Below are 19,615 nucleotides of genomic sequence, written 5' to 3'. Positions count from 1 at the left end.
TAATAGGAGGAGGACCAAGGAAATGGATTGATGGAGCACCACTTTGAGTTCCACGTAGAGATGGTTAAAGGGCTAGTCCCTCTTCAGGCAACAGTCTGGGGAGAAGCAGATTGTTATGTCCAGTACTATTTTCCATTTCAAGACTCACAGTCCAGTGTGCTCAGAGGACCTGAGTTCCTTGAAAATGGTAGGTTTGGTCGATTAGGGCTTCTCATTCTTTTTTATTTTTGTTTTTGTTTTTTTGTTTTTTGAGACAGGATGTCACTATATAGTCCAGGACACCTTTGAACTCTATGTAGTTCAAACTGTCCTCAAACTCGTGATCTTCTTGCTTCAGCCTGCTCTATGCTATGATAACAGGCATGTACCGCATGGCCAGCTAGGCCTTTTCATTCTTGTATAGTTCTTTTTCACACTTATTTTTTCTTGAGTGGATTTTTTGTTGCTGAATATTTCTAGTTTTCCTCAGGCAGTAAAACAGGAGATGGACTAAATAAATTGTACTTCTTTATTTTGCAGTAGTGGGGATTGAGACCATAGTTTTCTCATTGAGTTACCTTCCTAGCCCTTTTTATATTTTGAGACATGGTCTCATTAAGTTGCTAAGTTGCCTGGGCTGGGCTCAAACTCAGGATCACCCTGCCACCTCCTAAATGATAGGCATGTGCCCATCCTGTAACTTTTTATTTTGATATGATTTCAGATTTACAGAACACTTATACAAATACCCTAAGTCCCCAACTTAATGAACAAGTTCTATTCCAGAACGTTCTAAGTCGAATTCATTCATAAGTCCAACAGAGTCTTATACACCTTTAACACAAATATACAATGTTAAACATAAACCAAACCACACACAAAAATACTGTAAATAAACTACTTTTACTTTACAGTTACCGTAAAATGGTAAGGTAGACACATAAGCTATTTCCACGATTTGTTCCCATCTATGAATGTTCATAATGCAAGGTCCATTTCGTATCTGTGAAAATTCACAACTCAATGTTTGTAAGTCAGGTACTTACTGTAGTACAAAGAGCTAGGCATGGAGATGCATGCTTGTAATCCCAGCACTCTGGGAAGTTGAGACAGGAGAATTTTAAGTTCAAGGCCAACCCAGGCAATTTAATGACTTAGCAAGACCCTGTCTCGAAATTTAAAGAAGAAAGAAAAAAGAATGAAAAGAACATAGTACAAAGAATTTCTTTATAGAGCTACCAATTATTTTATCTGATTTTGTATAATTTATATGCCTATAATTTTAGTCACATATAGTTAATTCTTATTATTCATGGTAGTTATGATCTATAAAGTCACTATGAGCAATTTAGGAAATTAGGGAATTCCAAACAATTGTTGCTAAAAGAAAAATGTATATATACATGTCTCACATAGATCAGAATCTTAAATCCTACAAACAAAGATCCTGGTTAGTTTCTATTTTCTTTTGGTTTTTGTTTGTTTTTCATAAAAGAGAAAATGAGATTCTGTCATGTTAAATGACTTGCTCAAGGTGACACATCAACAAGTACCAGTTGAAATTCAAATGCTGTTCATTGTAAACAGAGCTAGAGTTTCTTGTACTATTCTGCTCTGCCCTTACCATCTCCATTTTCTAATCACCTCTGAGAGCTAAAACAAAAAAGCAGAGTCTTGTCTTATATGATCTCTGCTGAAAGTGAGCAAATCTGGCAACTCAAAAATTTTCACCATTCTGTACATGTCCATAAATGACTGCCAGGTGCTGCCAGTATTGACTTGGGGATTCAAATAAGAAATGTATATACAGAGCATATTAAAAACTCTTACAAATCAATAATTTAAAAAAACAGCCCAGGGGAAAACTAAGCAACTAACCATTTCTCCACAGATACACAAGTAGCTAATACATACAAAGCACATACAAAAATACTATAATAGTCCATTTTCTGTTGCTGTAATAAAATACCTGAAGGTCGGTACCTTATAAAGAAGTTTATTTAACTCATAGTTTTTGAGGCTGAAAGTCCAAATGTGTATGGCTCCATCAGTTCAGCTTCTGACAGAGGTCCCTTTGGCTGAGTCACAACTTGAGAAGCAGAGCAGAGATGGCTATATGCCAAAGGAGTCAAGCACATGGGTGGTCTTCACTTTATAACAGCTTGCTCTCAAAAAAACTAACTTACTCTATGAAACCAGTATTAATTTCTTCTGAGAGCAGCACTACCAGTAATCTAACCACCTCCCACTGGTCCCAGCTCTTAGAGGTTCTACCACCTCTCAACATCGCTACACTGGGACTGAGCATCCAACAGCTGAACCATTTGGAGACAAACTACATCCAAACCATAGCAGATACTGAGCATCATTAGTCACTTGGGGAATGTATATCAAAACCACCATGAGCTACACTTTATACTCACCAAAATAGCTGTAATTTAAAGAGGAGAGAGAAGGCCACTAACAAGTGTCGACAGGATGTGGAGAAATTGGAACCCCAGTACATTGTCCAAGAACAGAAGGATCTCTTCCACATTATCATAAGAACTTAAGAGACCATAGTCATTAGGGCAGTGATGGTGAACCTTTTAGAGGCAAGTACCCAAACTGCAACTCAAAACCCACTTATTTATCCCAAAGTGCCAACACTGCAATTAAACCTGAATACTGAGGTTTTAGTTTAGAGAAAACAACTCATACATTAACATCTTTTGTCTTAAAAAGAAATTAGCATGTGTGCTATTTGTTTGCCACCACTGAATTAGGGAAATGGACTTTGGTAAGAATACTAGCCAGGCATGGTGGCACACACATGTAATCCCAGCACTTGGGAGGCTGAGGCAGAAGTGATCACCACGAGATCGAGCCCTGCCTGGGTTGTAGTAAGTTCGAGGCCAGGCTGAACTATATAGTGAGAACCTGTCTCAATCAATCAATAAATAAAAATAGAATAACACAGTCAGAAAATGTAGGTCCTGGTTCTAGGTCTGGGACCTACTAGCTTTAAGACCTTTCAGTTAACTGTGTATTCTTAAGGTATCCTTACTGTCATCTGTGAAGTAATAGTAGGAATACCTGTGAAGTAACAGTAATAATTGTGAAGATAAAATTGAAATACTGTATATTTAAGTAGTGCTGTCCTACTACACACAAAACACTAAATGTCATGTTGATTATTCTGAACTGCTTTTCTTTTCCAAAGGAATTACTGTGAAGCCCTGCAGAACTGCAACCACACTCTGCATTCCAGATCCCATCTTTAACAGTGAGCACCATCATACTCTCCTGTTGCCAACTGAAGTTCCAGTGCAAAGACTCCTTCTAAGTGCCTTCTCTGCACAGGGGCTTGTGCCTGGAGGTGGCATCCAGTTTGAAATCTGGTGCAGGTAAAGTATGGATAACCTAGTCTTATGCCTGTGAAGGACATGCACAATCATAGAGCATCCTATCCTTTGCCAGCCAAGGTAGAATTATCATAAAGAGACCGAACAGCCCCCCTGCCCTGTTTTCTCTTTTTATTTGACAGTGACTCTTGTCTATTTTTTACTGAAATTTGTTAGGATCTTGCGACAGTTATATCTCATACTTCTAACCTCTCTTACATTGAAAGTGAAGTCCTGGGCCGGGGATTTAGCTCAGTGGTTTCACTGCCTGCCTCGCAAGCAGAAGGACCCAAATTCAATCCCTGGTACCAAAAGAAAAAAAAAAAAAAACAATTCCAGAAAATTCTGATTTCCAGAAAATATACTGGCATGAATACAGATGTTCAGTCTTCACCTTTACATCTATACCTTCAAGAAACTAAAAATGATTGAGAATATAAATATAAACGGGAAGCTGGGCATGGCAATGCACATCTGTAATCCCAACAACTTGAGAGGCTGAGGCAGAAGGATCACAACTTCACAGCCTGGGCAATTTAGACCCTTTCTCAAAAAAGGGGCAGAGGGTTGTAGCTTAGTAGTGAATACTTGCCTAGTGTGCCCAAGGTCCAAGGTTTAATCCCCAGTACTGAAAGGAAAAAAAAAAAAGAAACAGCATCAAAAACAGAATTAGGGAAGAGTTATCACATGTCAGAACTTTTCCTAAATTCAGACAGATGGACATCAAGTGAAAAACAGATTTTTTAAACTGCCTAGTTTTGGTTTATAACTCTCCCCCCCCCCCCCCCAGTACTGGGGATTGAACTCAGGGCCTTTGCACTGAGCTACATCCCCAGCCTTTTTTTAGACATGGTCTCGCTAAGTTTCCCAGGCTGGGCTCAAACTTGCAATCCCCCTGCTTCAGCTTCCCAGAATGCTGAGATTACAGGTGGGTGCCACCATGCCCAGCTTGATTTACAGCTTTGAATCCAAGAATAAATTGTTTTGCCATGAGAAGGAAATAGGGAAGGCACTGACAAGTATTCATTCCTCCAAATGAGAAGGGCCTAAGCCTTAAAAGACAAGCCTGAGCCATGAAAAAGGTTTGGACTGCTCCATCTAGATCCATTTTTTTTTCATGAATTCAACAGAGGACCATTTCCTAATCATCTTTTTTTTTATTAACTTCATTGGTACATTTTAGGTATACCTTTTAGGTATACAATACAGTTACATTTATCATTGGGATATGATGTATCTTGGTTCTTACTTTTTCCCCATTCCCCTGCCCTCCCTTCAACCCCTCCACCCCTCCCTATTTACAAAGACTTTGTTTCCATTTTCCTTTTCTCTTATTTTTTCCTTTCCCCTACCCCTCCCACTTCCCCAACCCCTTTAGACCTTTTCTTCCTATTTCACATTATCAGTTATTCATTTTAATCCTTATTTACACTTTCAGTTCCTCACACCACAGAAACTATTCTGTATTTACACTTGTGTCCTATTTATTTCACCTAATAGTATGGCATCAATGTGCATGCATTTAGCTATAAATGGCTCTGGTTTCTCGTTCTTTATGGCTGAGTAGTACTCCATTTTATTAAAAAAAAAAAAAAACCACATCTTCTTTATCCAGTCTCCAGTTGATGGACAATTGGGCTGTTTTCAAGCTTTAGCAATTACAAACTCTGCTGCCATAAACATGTGTAAGCATATGTCACTATGGCATGATTCCTTTAATTCTTTTGGGAGGATACCCAGCAGAGGAATAGCTGGGTCAAATGGGACCTCTAATCCTAGCTTTGTTTTGTTTTGTTTTGTTTTGTGGTTCTAGGGATCGAACTCGGGACCTTGTGCTTGCGAAGCAGGCAGTGGAACCACTGAGCTAAATCCTCGACCCTTAAACCTAATTTTTTGAGGTACCTCCATATTGATTTCCACAGTGGTTGCACCAGTCTGCACTCCCACCAATAATGGAGAAGGGTTCCTTTCTCCCCACATCCCCACCAGCATTTGTTATTGGTGGATTTCTTGATAACAGCCATTCTTTCTGGGGTGAGGTAGAATCTTAGTGTTTTTTTCATGTGCATCTCTCGAATGACCAGTGATACTGAACATTTTTTCATATGTTTATTTGCTGCTTTTACTTCTTTGTCTAAGAAATATCTGTTTATTTCAGATGCCCATTTTTGAATTGGGTCTTTATATTTGGAGGGTTTGATTTTTTTTTAAGTTCTTTATCTATTCTCATCTACATCCATTTTTGCTGCTGCAGGATAGAAGCTTTAGTAAGTGTCTACTCCCAGAAGTCTAAGACAGACAGATACCTCAAACAGAAAGCTTATGGGAAGCTGGGCTTTGTGCTGAACTCAGGGTATAATTTATGGAGTTGTTTCTTCGTGTAATATAATGGGAAGTAAATCCAGCCAGACACAATCACAGCTAGATACTACCGATAGGGAATAATCAGGCTCCAAAGATAAATGGATTCTGAAAGTTAATCCCTGGGACAGACTGAATCATTCACCCACTAATTTTTCCAACTGACAACTTGTGCTTTTGTGTTTCATAGGTACTATTATCCTAATGTGAGAGACCAGATGGTTGCCAAAGGAACCTTGCCATTATCGAGGATCTGTGCCATGGTAACCATGCAGCACCGTGAGGATGTGGGAATACAGACCTTTAATCTCCCTTTAATCCCCAGGTTTGAGAACAGGAAAGAATTGAGGAGCCAGTCATCAGGTAATTGAAGACTAATGTGTCTATCCCTTTCAAAGTCAGTATATATACATACCCGTTTTCTCTCTATAAATTAGTGATTCTTTACTTTTGTGGGTACTTACCCTTGGAGGATCTGATGAAAACTATGAGACCTCTTTTCAGCAAAATGAGCGCAGAATGTAAACTGAAAATTTTGCATACAATTCTAGAAAAGTTATAGTTCCATGGACTTTGAATAAATGATGCTTTCTTATTTCCCTTAAACTTAAACATTTAATAAATCTTCATAGCATTAATTCTAAGTATTTTAAAGGTACACTCACAGTACTATTATTCTAAGGCAACATGAACAGGTGTGGGATTGATGGAATATAGTGAGTTTGAACTGGTAATTCACTGTAAGGGAGGGGGAAGTTAGGATTCAAATTGCAAGTGATTAACTACTATTTGGAATTTTGAATGGTATCACAGCCTATTAGTTCCATCAGTATGATCTACCCTCTGAGTTTATCTAGAACTAGTTTTCTAAATCAAGTAGCTATACATGCTTGCTGAAGAGCATCTGCCAAAACAAAAGGTCTTATCTTGCCATACCTCCTCACCCTCACTGATCAGCTTATGTTATTCCTTAAAGCTTTCCTTAAAACAAGACAGTAAGATGGTAGAATTTTTTTATTGAAAGATGGCATGTGGTTAAAACTAAAGTGCAGTATTCAATGCGGTTCTGTCCATGAACAGCTTCTCTGTTAAAGCCCCTTATCATTCATTAGGATTGTAGTATTTCTTCTCTTTCTGCATTCCTGACCAAGACTTTCTGGTTTTGTAGAACAGAGATTCTTCTAACCAGTCTTTTAATCTTTTGATTTTTGTCCTCATTCTTCAGGTTTACTGGATGTGGGCATAAGGTACTGGCGTAGTCTAAGAACAGCAGAGGGAGTTCTTGCCGCTCGAACTGTCTCCATCTCGGTACATATTATCAGAGCCTGTGGACTGCAAGCCGCAGCCAAGTAGGTCCACCTTAGAAAAGCCAATTCTCAAACCTTTTTCTACTGTAATCCCCACAAGATGATGCTTAGATGTGCCTGAACTTTCTTGTGCATAATTCTCAGTTCACTAACCACAACTCTTTCACTGTTAAGAAAACTTTTCAAAATTTAAGTGAGTAAATCACTTATAGACTGTGCCATAATGTTATTGCAGTTTGGTTTCTTGGCCTTTTCCAAGAATGTTACGCTCACCTTTTTTAACCACTTACCCCTCTGGTCATATACCGTACCCCCGAACCACACCATGCCCAATCACTGCAACACCTCTATAAATTCAGGCTCACATATTTCAGGCCCTGAATACCACCTCTTGTTTTTCCAGAATCTTGTTCCTGTTCAGTCTGTTCTCAACATCATAATGGCCAATGATCCTATGAAAACTTAAGCCAGACCTTGTCATGTGTCTATTTAAAACCCACCAGGGCCGGGGATGTAGCTCAGTGATTTCACCACCTGCTGTGCAAGCGCAAGGACCTGAGTTCGATCCCTGGTACCAAAATAAAAAAGAAAAACCCACCAGTGAATTTCCATCTCATTCAAAGTAAAAACCAGAGCCCTTAAAATGGCTTAAGATCCCATATGGTTTGACCCCCTGTTATCTTTGTGACCTCATCTCATCCCACTAGGGTCTCCTCTGTTTGCTCAACTCCAGCCACTGGCCTTCTTGTTGCTTCTAAACTCCAGGCACATTTTCCTCTCAGGGCCTTTGTCATACTATTTTCTCTGCTAGAACATTGTTTCTGAGGACAGCGTGGCCCACTCCCTCACCTCCTTCATGTCTTTTTGTTCATACTTCTCTTTGCATCTAATATTCTCCTTCACTATAACTACTTAAACTCCTATTCTCCTTCAGGATTTTGTCACATTTGCTGCCTACCATTATCTCTTCCTACATGTAGGCAGATATATTAGTCACTCCACCACTGGAACAAAATACCCAACACCCACATTTTCCCCCCCTGGAAAAGAAATCAATAAATATTTATTTGATACAGTCATTTTTTTTTTTTTGGTACCAGGGATTGAACTCGGATCCTTGCACTTCCAAGGCAGGCGCCAGAACCACTGAGCTAAATCCCTGGCCCAGTCATTTCTAATACATACACTTGATGGCCTGCCCCACCACTCTGATCTAGGGGGCGGGACGGGGATGAGGATGGGGACGGATGGTCACAAGGTGGGCAGGGCCCAAGCGCACCGTCAAAACATCTTGCAAATAAACACTTTGTAGATAGAATATATATGTATATATAAGGTTACAAGTGATAGCTGGAGCCTGTCTTTCAAAATGCACTTGTGTACTGAGAACTGCATAAAAATAAAGAAAAAGAAAGAAAGAAAGAAGATACCTAAAGTTTAGGGCGCGTGGCCTTCAGGCAGAAGGGGTGACCCACTGACCCTCCTGAAACCAGACTCAAAGGCAAGCTGCCTGGGCCCACCCAGCTAGAACTCACAGGGACAGCCTCTCCTCCCAGGGTCTCCCTTCAGAACCACCAAAGGGATAGGAAGGCCCACTGGAACCTAGGATACACCCTCATCTGCCTGTACAGGAGCAAATAAAGTGCATCCCATTTTTGTGTTAAGTGTCAGCCCCTGGGGCACTTTTCTGTTTGGAGGGCAGGGCTTGCACTGAGCCAGAAGTAGATCTGCAGAGAGATCCCAGCTGTCTCATTTTGCCAAGGTGCCAGGGTATGGGCCTCCAAGGTCCATGCTCACTAGACCCTGGGGGTCTGCCGTGCTGGTCTTTTTACTGAGTGTCTACCTGGCCCTGACTGGGAGGGGAGCATACCCTGCAGAGCCCTGCCCAGGGCCCTACCCTCTTGGGCTGAGGACTCTACAGACCAGCTAGTGTCAGAGAGCAGGAGGGAGAGAGGGAGGGGTCCAACCCAACAGCCACTTCTGGCAGCACCCCCCCATGTCCACTTCAAAGACAAGGGAGTTAAGGTGCTAAACATCAAGTTATCCAGGACCCCCACTTCCAACACCAGGGACTACCTGTGGGCTTTGAGAGGTGTCCTGGAAACTCACCCCGCAGCAAAAATATAGGTCACCCTCCTCCCCTCAAGTGCCAAATACCTTTGAGAGGCTGGGGCAGGCAGCCATACCCTGCAGAAAGGTGTTGGGGGGGGAGGGTCCCACCTCCTTCAACATAGGTAACAAGGGCAAAGTGCACCAGGGCCTCTCTCCCTTCCTCATTCCCCAGCTGCACACCACTGTAGCACTCAGAATACATATAGAACGGCCCTCTTGTCCCAGAGTCCCAGCCTACCCTTTGACGCTGGATCAAACCCACTTCTGCCTAGTTGCCATGCTCTGAACAAGATGAAGGTGTGTGGAGGAGTAATACACATCCTCTACAACCCTCTCTGGACTGTCCAGAGTCAGCCTTCCCAGACAGGAAGAGCACAGCACCCCCAAAGCCCTCTGGAGCTGCTCTCCCTACTGCAAGTGGGGAAGGCCCAAGTGCACCTCCCCATCCCTGCTGGGAGAGGGGTTACCCAGTCAACACAGCCCCCTGGTCAGTAGAGAGGCCTGGCCACAGTCTTGGCCCAGCTCAGGCCCATCTCCGGCACCAGGAATCCCTTAGCACCAGAATGTCAGATTGTTGTGAAATTTTCATATAAAAAACAGTTTTAAAAAGTTGTTACTTGTCACAGCAACAAGACTGACGTGCAGTACACCCAGCAGACATGCACACAGGCAAATAGCAAAATTCATATCATCCAGGATCAGCAAGGCTGAGCCCTCAGCGCACCCGCACCCCCCACTGGAAGATGGCCTCAGTCCAGGAGTTCCTCTAAGCATCTTCCTCCCTGTACCAGTGTTGGAAGGTGTGGCCAGGGAGGACAGAAGCTGAATGGCCACCTCCTCCTGGCACCCTGGGGTCCCTGCCTGTCACTTGTCAAACCTGCAGACCCTCCTGTCCTCAGGGCCCCAAAGGGGAAGACATAGCCCTGAAGCTGCCACCTTGGCCATGGCCCCTCCACTCACTGGCCTTCAGTTTCTGTATCAAATGACCATGCCACCAGATACACAGGGGCAGGTAAAGAAAAGAAAGGGCAAAAGGAGGACTTCCACAGGAGCTCAGCGTCTGGGCCAGTACTGTCTGGAAAATGGAGGCTGTCTCCCACAAGGGTGACTTCTCATAGCTGAGCCCCCTTTGCCCAGCCCTGGCCCCGGGGAGACAGACTGCTTCAGGCCACAGACTGAAAACAGACATGCTAGCCTTCCCTGATGTGTCTGGGCCTCCAGCCCCTGCCAGTGGAATTAAGTAGGGTCTTTCCCTTGCCCCAAGCAGTATCTCCTGCTGGGGACCATGCAGGAAAGCTCCATCAGGATGACACAGGTCAGGGGGTGGGGCCTGAAGCACAGCAGGGATGACATGGGTTTGGGGCCAGGGGTGGGGGTGGGAGGAACAGGCCCAGAGAGGTAGAAAACAGAGGCAGAGTAACCAAAGTGGGCCAACACCCACAATTTAAAGGAGGAAAGGTTTAATTTAGCTCAGGTTTTGGTCCTTGATCAGCAGGATCCAAGGCAGAGGCATCATGGCAGAAAGGCATGGCAGAGCAAAGCTGCTTGGTCATGGCATCCAGGAAGCAGAGCAGGGGAAGAATGCCAGAGAGTAACTGGTGAGGGATTATACATGGTACCAAGGCCATTCCTCCACAATATACCCAGACACACCCAGGAGTGTACTCTACTAATCAGTTAGACATTTCTGAATCCAATGAAATTGATATAGGATTAACAGTCTCAGCAGAGTTACAGCTTTTAACTTTAGCCTCTCCTCCTTCTAGATAAGACCCGTAAAGAATATTGTACAGAACAAAACCTTTCTCCTTTGAGCCTTCTCCTAAATTGGTTATCATGAATTCAGTGCTACAAGTCCTTTCCGATACCTTCTTCATGAGATGCTCTATAGTTCCACCTGGTGTGTATTTTTCCCCATTGCAATGAGCAATATATGCAGCTTGCTCAACTGCAGTTGGTTCCTATAGTCTTTGACTGAAGGGCACTGCCAGTACAATTCTCTAGTATGTTACTCTGATAGGCAGATGAATATTAACTGCCCCCCCCCTCCGCGCACAAGTACTCTAGTGCATTATTAAACTGCCAAAAGCTTAGATAGAAAATTACTGTTGGGACCGGGGATTTAGCTCAGTGGTTCTGCCACCTGCCTCAAAAGCGCAAGGTCCCAAATTCAATCCTCGGTACCAAAAAAAAAAAAGTAGAAAATTACTGTTGGTTAGTATTGGTGGTCTCGTGAAAGTAGCAGAGATAGTTTCTAGGGAATCAGGCTAATTTCTGATAATACCATGGTGTATACCTTCTCATTTCCGCCCCTCTCCCCACAGGGCTTTGGCTGAGCAGGAACCTGCTCTACGCTTTAGTGCCACTGTTGGGATCAATGCCTCTGTCACTGCTCATCTCTCGTTCCTGCCCAAGGGAGAACAGCGCCAAACCCGTCCTGTGGCCTGTTCCTTCTGCCCTGAGTTCTCCCATCACATTGAGTTCCCATGTAATTTGGTAACTCAACACTGTAATGGAGAGGCCTGTTTCCTGGCAGAGCTATTGGAGTTTGCAGAAATTACTTTTGCTATCTATCATGAAAATACCAAATCAGGTGAGCACCAAATGATAAATAACAATCATAATTTTTAAAAAGTGATTCTGTTTTAAATGATATAGCCCTTCCTAGGAGATATATACTGAAGTGTTTAATAGAGGTGAGAAATTATAATCTTTTCAAATTATTTTTGAAGAATATAGCAAAAAATAAGAATATATATTAAGTGTGTATGAGAGAATTTAGAGATAGTATTGAGAGACACAGAGCAATTGTGTACAGATACTAATGGGTGAATCTAATGAAGGATGTATAGCAGTTCATTATAATATTTTGCAGCTTTTCTGTATGCCTGCAATTTTTTCAAAATGTTCAAAAATTTTTAAGGGCACCAGGTGTGGTGGTGCACACCTGTAATCCCAGCACTCAGGAGGCTGAGGCAGAAGGATCATTGAGAGTTTGAGGCCAGCCTGGGCTACATGGTGAATTCAAGGCCAACTTGAACTACATAGTGAGACCCTGTCTCAAAAAACAAAACAGGGCCTGGGATTTAGCTCAGTGGTTCCAGCGCCTGCCACATAAGCACAAGGTCCAGAGTTCAATCCCTGGTACCAAAAAAAAAAATTTTTTTTCAAGGGCATTCAGACTTGGTTTAGGATATGAGCAAGATAATCTTTAATGTATCTATTAATGCTAAGATTCAGTGAATATAACTGGAGGGTTATATGAATCTACTGTAAACACAAAACTTGGTCAGTAGACCACCAAATAATTTTTTTTCTTCTTCCTTTTTTTTTTTCTTAACTTAATAGTCAGTGATATATCCAGTATCCAGTCATGCAAAGAGTATTTACTTGGAGTAGTAAAGGTTCCAACAAAAGAGCTACTAGTCAAGAGATCTGGTAAGGATCCTGAATTATCACTTTCTACCCTTGCCCATTCACTTCCCTTCAAGAGGTAATCTTGTCTGACTCCCTTCTAAAATATGCAGAAGGAAACACCCCTTAACACATGCTTCTGAACTCTTCTGGGTACCTCAAAGTTTTAAGTATTTTAAGGTTTTTCCCTGTCACTATACAAGTTGTCTAATAAAACAAAAGAGACTTAAAACAGTGTACTCATTCTCCCCTAGGAAAGATGATGATGATGATGGTGGTGAATATGGCAATATATAGTTGTCATAATAACACTTTGTAAAATATTTTTTCAGATCTTGTTTGAATTCTAAGATAACTGCCTAGGATATAGAATATTGTTATTTTCACTTGACAGATGAGAAAACAGACTCAGAGAGGCTAAGTGATTTGCCAAAACCACACAGCTAGTGAGTAGCAGAATTTGAAATCACTCATTATTTTTCACTACTATCATTCAACACTGAGGAAGGAATTAAAGGTATGAAATAAAAGCCCAGAAGAATAGACACAACCACCAAGACAATGTGGAAATAGTGGTCCCATCCCACTTACTACTAGTTGGTGACCTTGACCAAGTTATAGCCCAACCCTTCGTAGCTGTTACTAATCCTGACAAACTGCAAGGTGTAGGAATTGATATAATAAAAGAAAGTACATGACACATAGTGGGTACTCAGTAAATGTTTTCCTCCTATTCTCCATCTTCCTACAATTGTGTGATCTAGATTCCAGAGTCTTATCCATCTCCAAATTTAAATGTGAGTTAAAATTTGAGCACTACCCTAATAAATAGTACCTGCCTATGGCATACCAAAGAAAAGTCTGTACAACTTAATATAGCACTCAAATTTCACCTTACTATTTGTGATCTAGATAAGTTACTTCATCTCTCAGATCCAGTTTCCTCATCTATAAAAATAGAAGTAAGATCTACTTCACAAAACTGTGGGAACATTTAATGAAATTATATATGTGAAAGACCTTGTCAGAGGGCTGGGCACATAGGACAGTTCAGCTCCTTGCTTCTGAAAATTACTACAGAGTTTTTCAAGGAGCAGGCACCATCTTCTAAATCTCTACAAATTAAATTTCACCCCTTAAATATAAACCTTTTAGACAACTTGGGATATACAGTACCATTTGCCTTTGTATTCAGTGTTCTTCTACAGTGAACATTCTGTCTCTCTTCCTGCCAGTAATCTCTATTATAGAATCACCGAGCCAAAAAGACAATCTGAGCAATTCTTAAATGCAGATGTATACAAACATTTATACAGTTTTCTCATGCTCTAATAGCTTTCATCAGAACAAAAGGAGTCTATGACCAAATAATGTTGGGAAGAAGTAGGCTGACCTGGCATGGTGGTTCAGGTCTGTCATCCCAACACTGTGGGAGGCTAAGGTGGGAGGATTACAAATCCAACCCAAATGTGGGCAAATGCCTTAGCAAGACCATGTCTCACAAAACTTTTTTTTTTTTTTATAAAGGGCTAGAGATGTAGGTCAGTGCAAAGACTTAAGGTTCAATCTTTAGTACCACCAAAAATGAAAAAGAAAAAGAACCACTAAAAAAAAAAAGAACTCATGGGTGTGGTGGCACATGCCTATAATCCCAGCACTAGGGAGGCTGAGGTAGGAAAATTGCCTCCAGTTCTAGGGCAGCCTGGGCTGCATACTAAGATTAAGGCCAGTTTTAACTACATAGGAAGGGCCTGTCTCAAAATATTAGATAGATAGATAGATAGATAGATAGATAGATAGATAGATAGATAGATACACAGATAGATAGAACTAATACTCAGATGAGAAGCCAGTTATCATTTATTAAACTGTTCAATTTGAAAGAAGCCTTAAGATCAACACTTCGAGCCTCCTTGGAAGCCCAGAAAAAATGAAATCCTGCCTAAAAGTTATTAAACTTTATATAGCCTTTGACAAATTAATCTTAATAAAGCTAATCTCCTCATTTGTAAAGTATAATTAATAAAACCTTTCTCAGAAAATTGCTATGAGTATTATTATATTAGGCTACAATCTGTCTTACATAATTCTGAAATCCAAAAAGCTCTGAAAATCAAGTTTTTTAATGACTCATTATGCAGCCAAACCCAAACTCACCCATAAGAGTCAACCAACCTTCTATATAACATAAGGTTTTATTGAAACACATCATGCCCATTGGTTTATATATTGTCTATGGCTACTTAGTCACTGCAGTTGCATAGTTGAATAATTTCAATAAATGCGGTTTATTTTTTCGTTTTTTTCTTTTTTTTGGTACCAGGGATTGAACTCGGGACCTTGTGCTTGCGAGGCAGGCACCGGAACCACTGAGCTAAATCCCCGGCCCTATAGACACAGTTTATAAAAACCTATAATATTTACTGTCTGACCTTTTATGGACCAAGTTTGCCCACCCCTGACTTATGTACTCCTGGGCTGTTATATAATGTTCATTTTTTCTAAAATCTGTAAAATACTAAGTTCAAAAACAAATCTGTCCCTAACAGTTTCTGATAAAATAGTGTAAACCTAGAGTGAGTAGATTGTAGACTTTGGAGCCAGCTAGACCTGGGTTCAAATCCTTATTCTGCAACTTATTAAATGTAATAAATTGGTCAAGACTCTGAGCTTCCATTATTTTGAAATCTAGTGCTTGGTTCTTATGTGCACAAAATGACAGTTCCCTTGGTTGAATACCTGGGAACAGACCCCAGATCTCTTGACATTTTGTCCCATGCCTTTTCCATTGTACTCTCAGTACCATAACATATCACACCTTTCATAGCATTTTTCTTTCAAGGCTCTTCTTCAACCATTGTCTCATTTAGCAATTAGCAACTTATCTGCTAAAAAGGATTAGTGTAAATTTTCCCATTTGTGATGTAAAGAAATTAAAGCTTAGGAAAAATAATGGCTTGCACAGAAAGTAAATCCCTGATCTGGGGCTGAGCCAAGGAGGGAACTCAGATCTTCCAACTTCTAGCCTTTGTTTTTCCCATCTAATGTAATTGCCTCTTAGTGGTCAGACGAAAGACAAACTCCAGCTTACTGTGGCCATGTGTTTTCTCTTCTGCCTTGGGCCAGGATGATAGAGAATTGGGGGTAGATGGAGTAAGTGTTTTTTGGGTTTTTGTTTACTTTTAAGACAATAATTTAAACTCTTTCCTTTCTCTCATAAGGGATCACAGGATGGTATCCTGTCCTTTTACCAGAAGACACAGGCCTGCCTCATGGCTTGGAGCTTATGCAAAAGATTGTGGGTGGTCTGGAACTTTCAGTTTCTTTCACTCGTCCTGGAGATAGAGAACGGGTACTAGAAGCTGCTGAGCTATTGGGCTGGAGCTTTGAAAACAACTTGCAGGATCTTGTCAAGGTAGATGAGGAGGAGCTAGCCACTGTCACTATCTCTACTCCAAGACTGTGGCTGCCCATCCATTGCATGTTGTTTGCTGGCCACAACCATATTCATAAGAATACATTTTGCTACCTTCGCTACAAGCTATATGATCATGAAGCCTTCTGGACCCCTCTCAAGAAGCCTAAGGAATCTACAAACAAAAACCAGGTCATGGTTACTTTCAAGGCATCCAGAAGAGCAGAAGTCACTCGGGGCCCATCACTGCTTTGGTACTTCAGGGAGGAGAGGCTAGAGATCCAAGTGTGGAGAGCTTATGGCAGTGATAGTGTGGAGAGGCCCCACCAGACAGACAGCTGGATTGGATCAGCCTACGTGGACTTGGCCAGACTTGGGGAGAGGTCAGCAAGAACACTAACTGTCAGTGGTAAGTGAGGAACTAGGTCCAGTTCTTAGGGTTTGAGCACCTACTCTATGTCCAGCACTATGTGAGACACTCTGTCTGAAACTATTTTATTTGATCCTCCCAACAATCCTGTGGGATAGGTATTAGACGCATTTTACAGTCATTAAAATGGAGGCCCAGAATGGTTGTATCCAGGGTCATAAACTAATAAGTGTTCTTTCCATTATTGAATGCTGAAAGATTAGTAATAATTTAGTAATGCTTCTTATAATTAAAGAAATTTCAAAGAATGGTCCACTGGCTGGCTTTCCCTTGTTATCACCACGGATCAAAGAACTGGCTCTGAACTTTGTAGCAATAAAGTGCACCCAAGTTCATCAGTTTTTTCACCTAACTCAGTACATAGAATATTGTGAGCACTCAGTTAATATCTATAGAGTAAGGATGAATAAACTTAGGGGAATACCTTTTACCACATGTGTAAAAGCCTACATGGTTTCTAGGGTGAGGGCTTATTGATTACATTGAAAAGATAACTCCTAAAGGGAGCAGGATATTCATTCTCTCTGGTCAGCACATCTTGGAATCATAAAGAAAATCTACACAGTAATAAACTGACTCACAAGGCAGAGAGGAAAAAGATGATATTTTGTAAGTGATATGTGCTGGTTACTATTCTTTCAGTTTGCTTAGTGTTTGATTCATGTGCTGGGAATTCAAAAATGAATAGAAATATTACCTGGCCTCTTTCACTTTACAGTCTAATGGGAGAATAAAATAGTAAATAATTATAGTAAAAATAACAACTTTAAAAAGATATTTTAAGTGGAGCTTTGGGAACAAAGGGATACAAAATCTTTGATTAAAGGACAGTATCTCAGTGGAAGTAATACTTGATCTGAGTTTCAAAGAATTTAGAAATATCGGGGCCAGAGATTTAGCTCAGTGGCACCGCGCCTGCCTTGCAAGTGAAAAGTCCTGAGTTCAATCCCAGGTACCAAAAAAAGAATTTAGAAATACCAAGGAAAGGAGGAAAGAAAGGAATTCTAGAAAAGGGAAGTGCATATGTGAAGGCATGGAGGCATGAAGCAATTGAATACATTTTAGATGCTATAAATAATGTGGACTGCTGGATCATAGGGTACATAGGTTAGGAAATGATGAAGATGATATTAGAGAGATAGACAAGAGTACTACATTGAAGATCTTTTCACCTAAACAGAATAGATTGGACTTTTTTCCAAGAGCCATGGAAAATTATTACATTGGGTTCTGAATAGAGGTAATTCATATTTTTGCACTCTGGGACAAAAAGGCTAGTGACTATAATGCAGAACGAATTGGAGCTTGAAAGTTATGCTCTGCTCACATTACAGCTATATTTATTCAGCTTACCAATTTGTAAGGTTAGTTATTTTTCCCACTTTACAATTAAAGAAACTGAGTCATGACCCTACTTTAACCCTGTTAGACTTACCTCTGACCATTTTGTTGAACAGGTGGCCCAGACTAAAAAAGGAAAATTGAGTGTGTTTGAGTGACTGTCCAAAGCACCCCCCAGTGAATATTTCCTCAAAGATTAAAGAGTCACCAGGAGTAGTGGCACACACCTGTAAGGCCAGAACTTAGAGACTCAGGCAGCAGGATTGCAGCGAGTTACATAGCAAGACCCTCTCTCAAAAATAAATAAATAAAAGATTGGAAAATGTTACTGTTTCCCACTTACCTGGGCTTATTCTTCTCCATTCTTTTGCAGGTGTATATCCTCTGTTTGGACGAAATGCTTCTAACCTATCAGGAGCTGCCTTGCGAGTTCATGTGGTTCTTTCCTGTCTTTCTCCACACATTGAGCCCACTCGTGAGAGCCCACTCTCCATGGACTGCAGCAGCCACAGTGAGTCTGAGCAGCTTCCCAGAGGAAATGATGAGATGCAGCTCTCTCCACCCTGTGGCCACCAGAAGTCTTCTGCATCTACCCAGGTGCCCTGCAACAGCACCACAGCTGAAGTCTGCCTAGCTCAGGAGGCCCCTGCTGGGTTGGATGGAACTTTTGCCGTCAGCATCCTGGTAGAAAGAGCAATGCACTTGAGTTTGAAAGGTATGCTCTGCTCACTTACCCAGGAAAAGATGCGTGACTCTTCAGGGTATGGTCCTGTCTTCACCAATCTTCAGATCATGACAGGATCTATAAGAATGGTTAATTATCTTAATGAATAATTACTGTTGGGGCCGAGGATTTAGCTCAGTGGGTTTGCCCCCTGCTGCGCAAGCACAAGAACCTGAGTTTGATCCTTGGTACCAAAAAAAAGTAAATGAATAATTACTATTTCTCAGGCCTTATGATTTAAGTAACATGAAAACCTTTCTGAACTTAAAATTGACCTTGTCATTTATCCTTATGTTTCATATCAAATTCTCTAGACCAGAAACCTGAACATCAACCTAGATACTTCTCTTTTCCTTATCTACCATTATATCATCACATCTATTAAATTCTTCTCTTTCTTAAATTTCTCACAAATCTCTTCCTCCTTTGTCATTCCTACCCATTCAGGCCCTCAAAACACACCTAGAAATGGTGATTCTTAACCCTAGGTCCATAAGCCCCCAAGGAATATAGGTATAAAACATAAGTCTTGGATAGAAAAATAATTACATCTTCGTTTTTATTAACCTCTAATTAAAATTTAACATTTCCTCCAATTACAAGTGTGAGTAGTAAACCCTAGTAATAGCAACAGTAACTACAACAGTGTCAACATAGAAGTCATAGGTATTTTCCTATCACATTATAGTTACTACAGATATCTTAGAATATCATTTATGTCTGTCATTTCTTTTAAATTATAGTAACTATTATCTCCAGTTAGATCTTGTTAATAAATCATATACATTTCTATCATACAAAGTTCTTTTTAGGTATTCATAACTGTCAGTACAATTGGTTTTTTTATAATCATATGTATTTTACACTATGCATTCTAAAGAAACACTATAAGATGAAAAGGCCCATAGATATCACTAGACTGCCAAGGAATTTGTGGCACAGAACTCCAGTCCTACATTTATTCACCCTCACACTGTCCTCTAAGATTTTTGTTTTGCCATCACATTTCTCTTTTGCCTGGCTCATTCCAGAGTCATTTCTAGACTCAGATCAAGTGTCATCATATCTGGACAGTTTCCTTGTTATTTATAATGAGCCCTTCTTCTTTGCTTCCCTAGAACTTTTGCCCTCTTAATCATAGTATCTGTC

The 19,615-nt window shown here is 40.8% G+C and overlaps 1 protein-coding gene across 8 annotated transcripts in view; it reads left to right on the top strand.

Moving 5' to 3' along the window:
- The window catches only part of C2cd3 (C2 domain containing 3 centriole elongation regulator), a 136,344-nt gene that overhangs the window by 75,155 nt on the left and 41,574 nt on the right, over positions 1-19,615 (top strand). For all 8 annotated transcript variants that reach the window (XM_087211321.1, XM_087211326.1, XM_087211322.1 and 5 more), the window contains 8 exons: positions 7-187; positions 3,182-3,365; positions 5,914-6,086; positions 6,949-7,072; positions 11,467-11,735; positions 12,491-12,580; positions 15,778-16,380; positions 18,116-18,457. In XM_087211321.1, the coding sequence (XP_087067447.1) occupies positions 7-187; positions 3,182-3,365; positions 5,914-6,086; positions 6,949-7,072; positions 11,467-11,735; positions 12,491-12,580; positions 15,778-16,380; positions 18,116-18,457 (1,966 nt within the window). The remainder of the gene's footprint in view (positions 1-6; positions 188-3,181; positions 3,366-5,913; positions 6,087-6,948; positions 7,073-11,466; positions 11,736-12,490; positions 12,581-15,777; positions 16,381-18,115; positions 18,458-19,615) is intronic.

The sequence above is a fragment of the Heterocephalus glaber genome, unplaced genomic scaffold (genome assembly GCF_053883595.1).
Source record: "Heterocephalus glaber isolate CG9 unplaced genomic scaffold, H.glaber_assembly_v1.0 deba00001428, whole genome shotgun sequence".
NCBI classification, from domain to species: domain Eukaryota; kingdom Metazoa; phylum Chordata; class Mammalia; order Rodentia; family Bathyergidae; genus Heterocephalus; species Heterocephalus glaber.
Note: the sequence above shows the minus strand (reverse complement) of the source record. Positions and strands in the feature narration are given on the sequence as shown.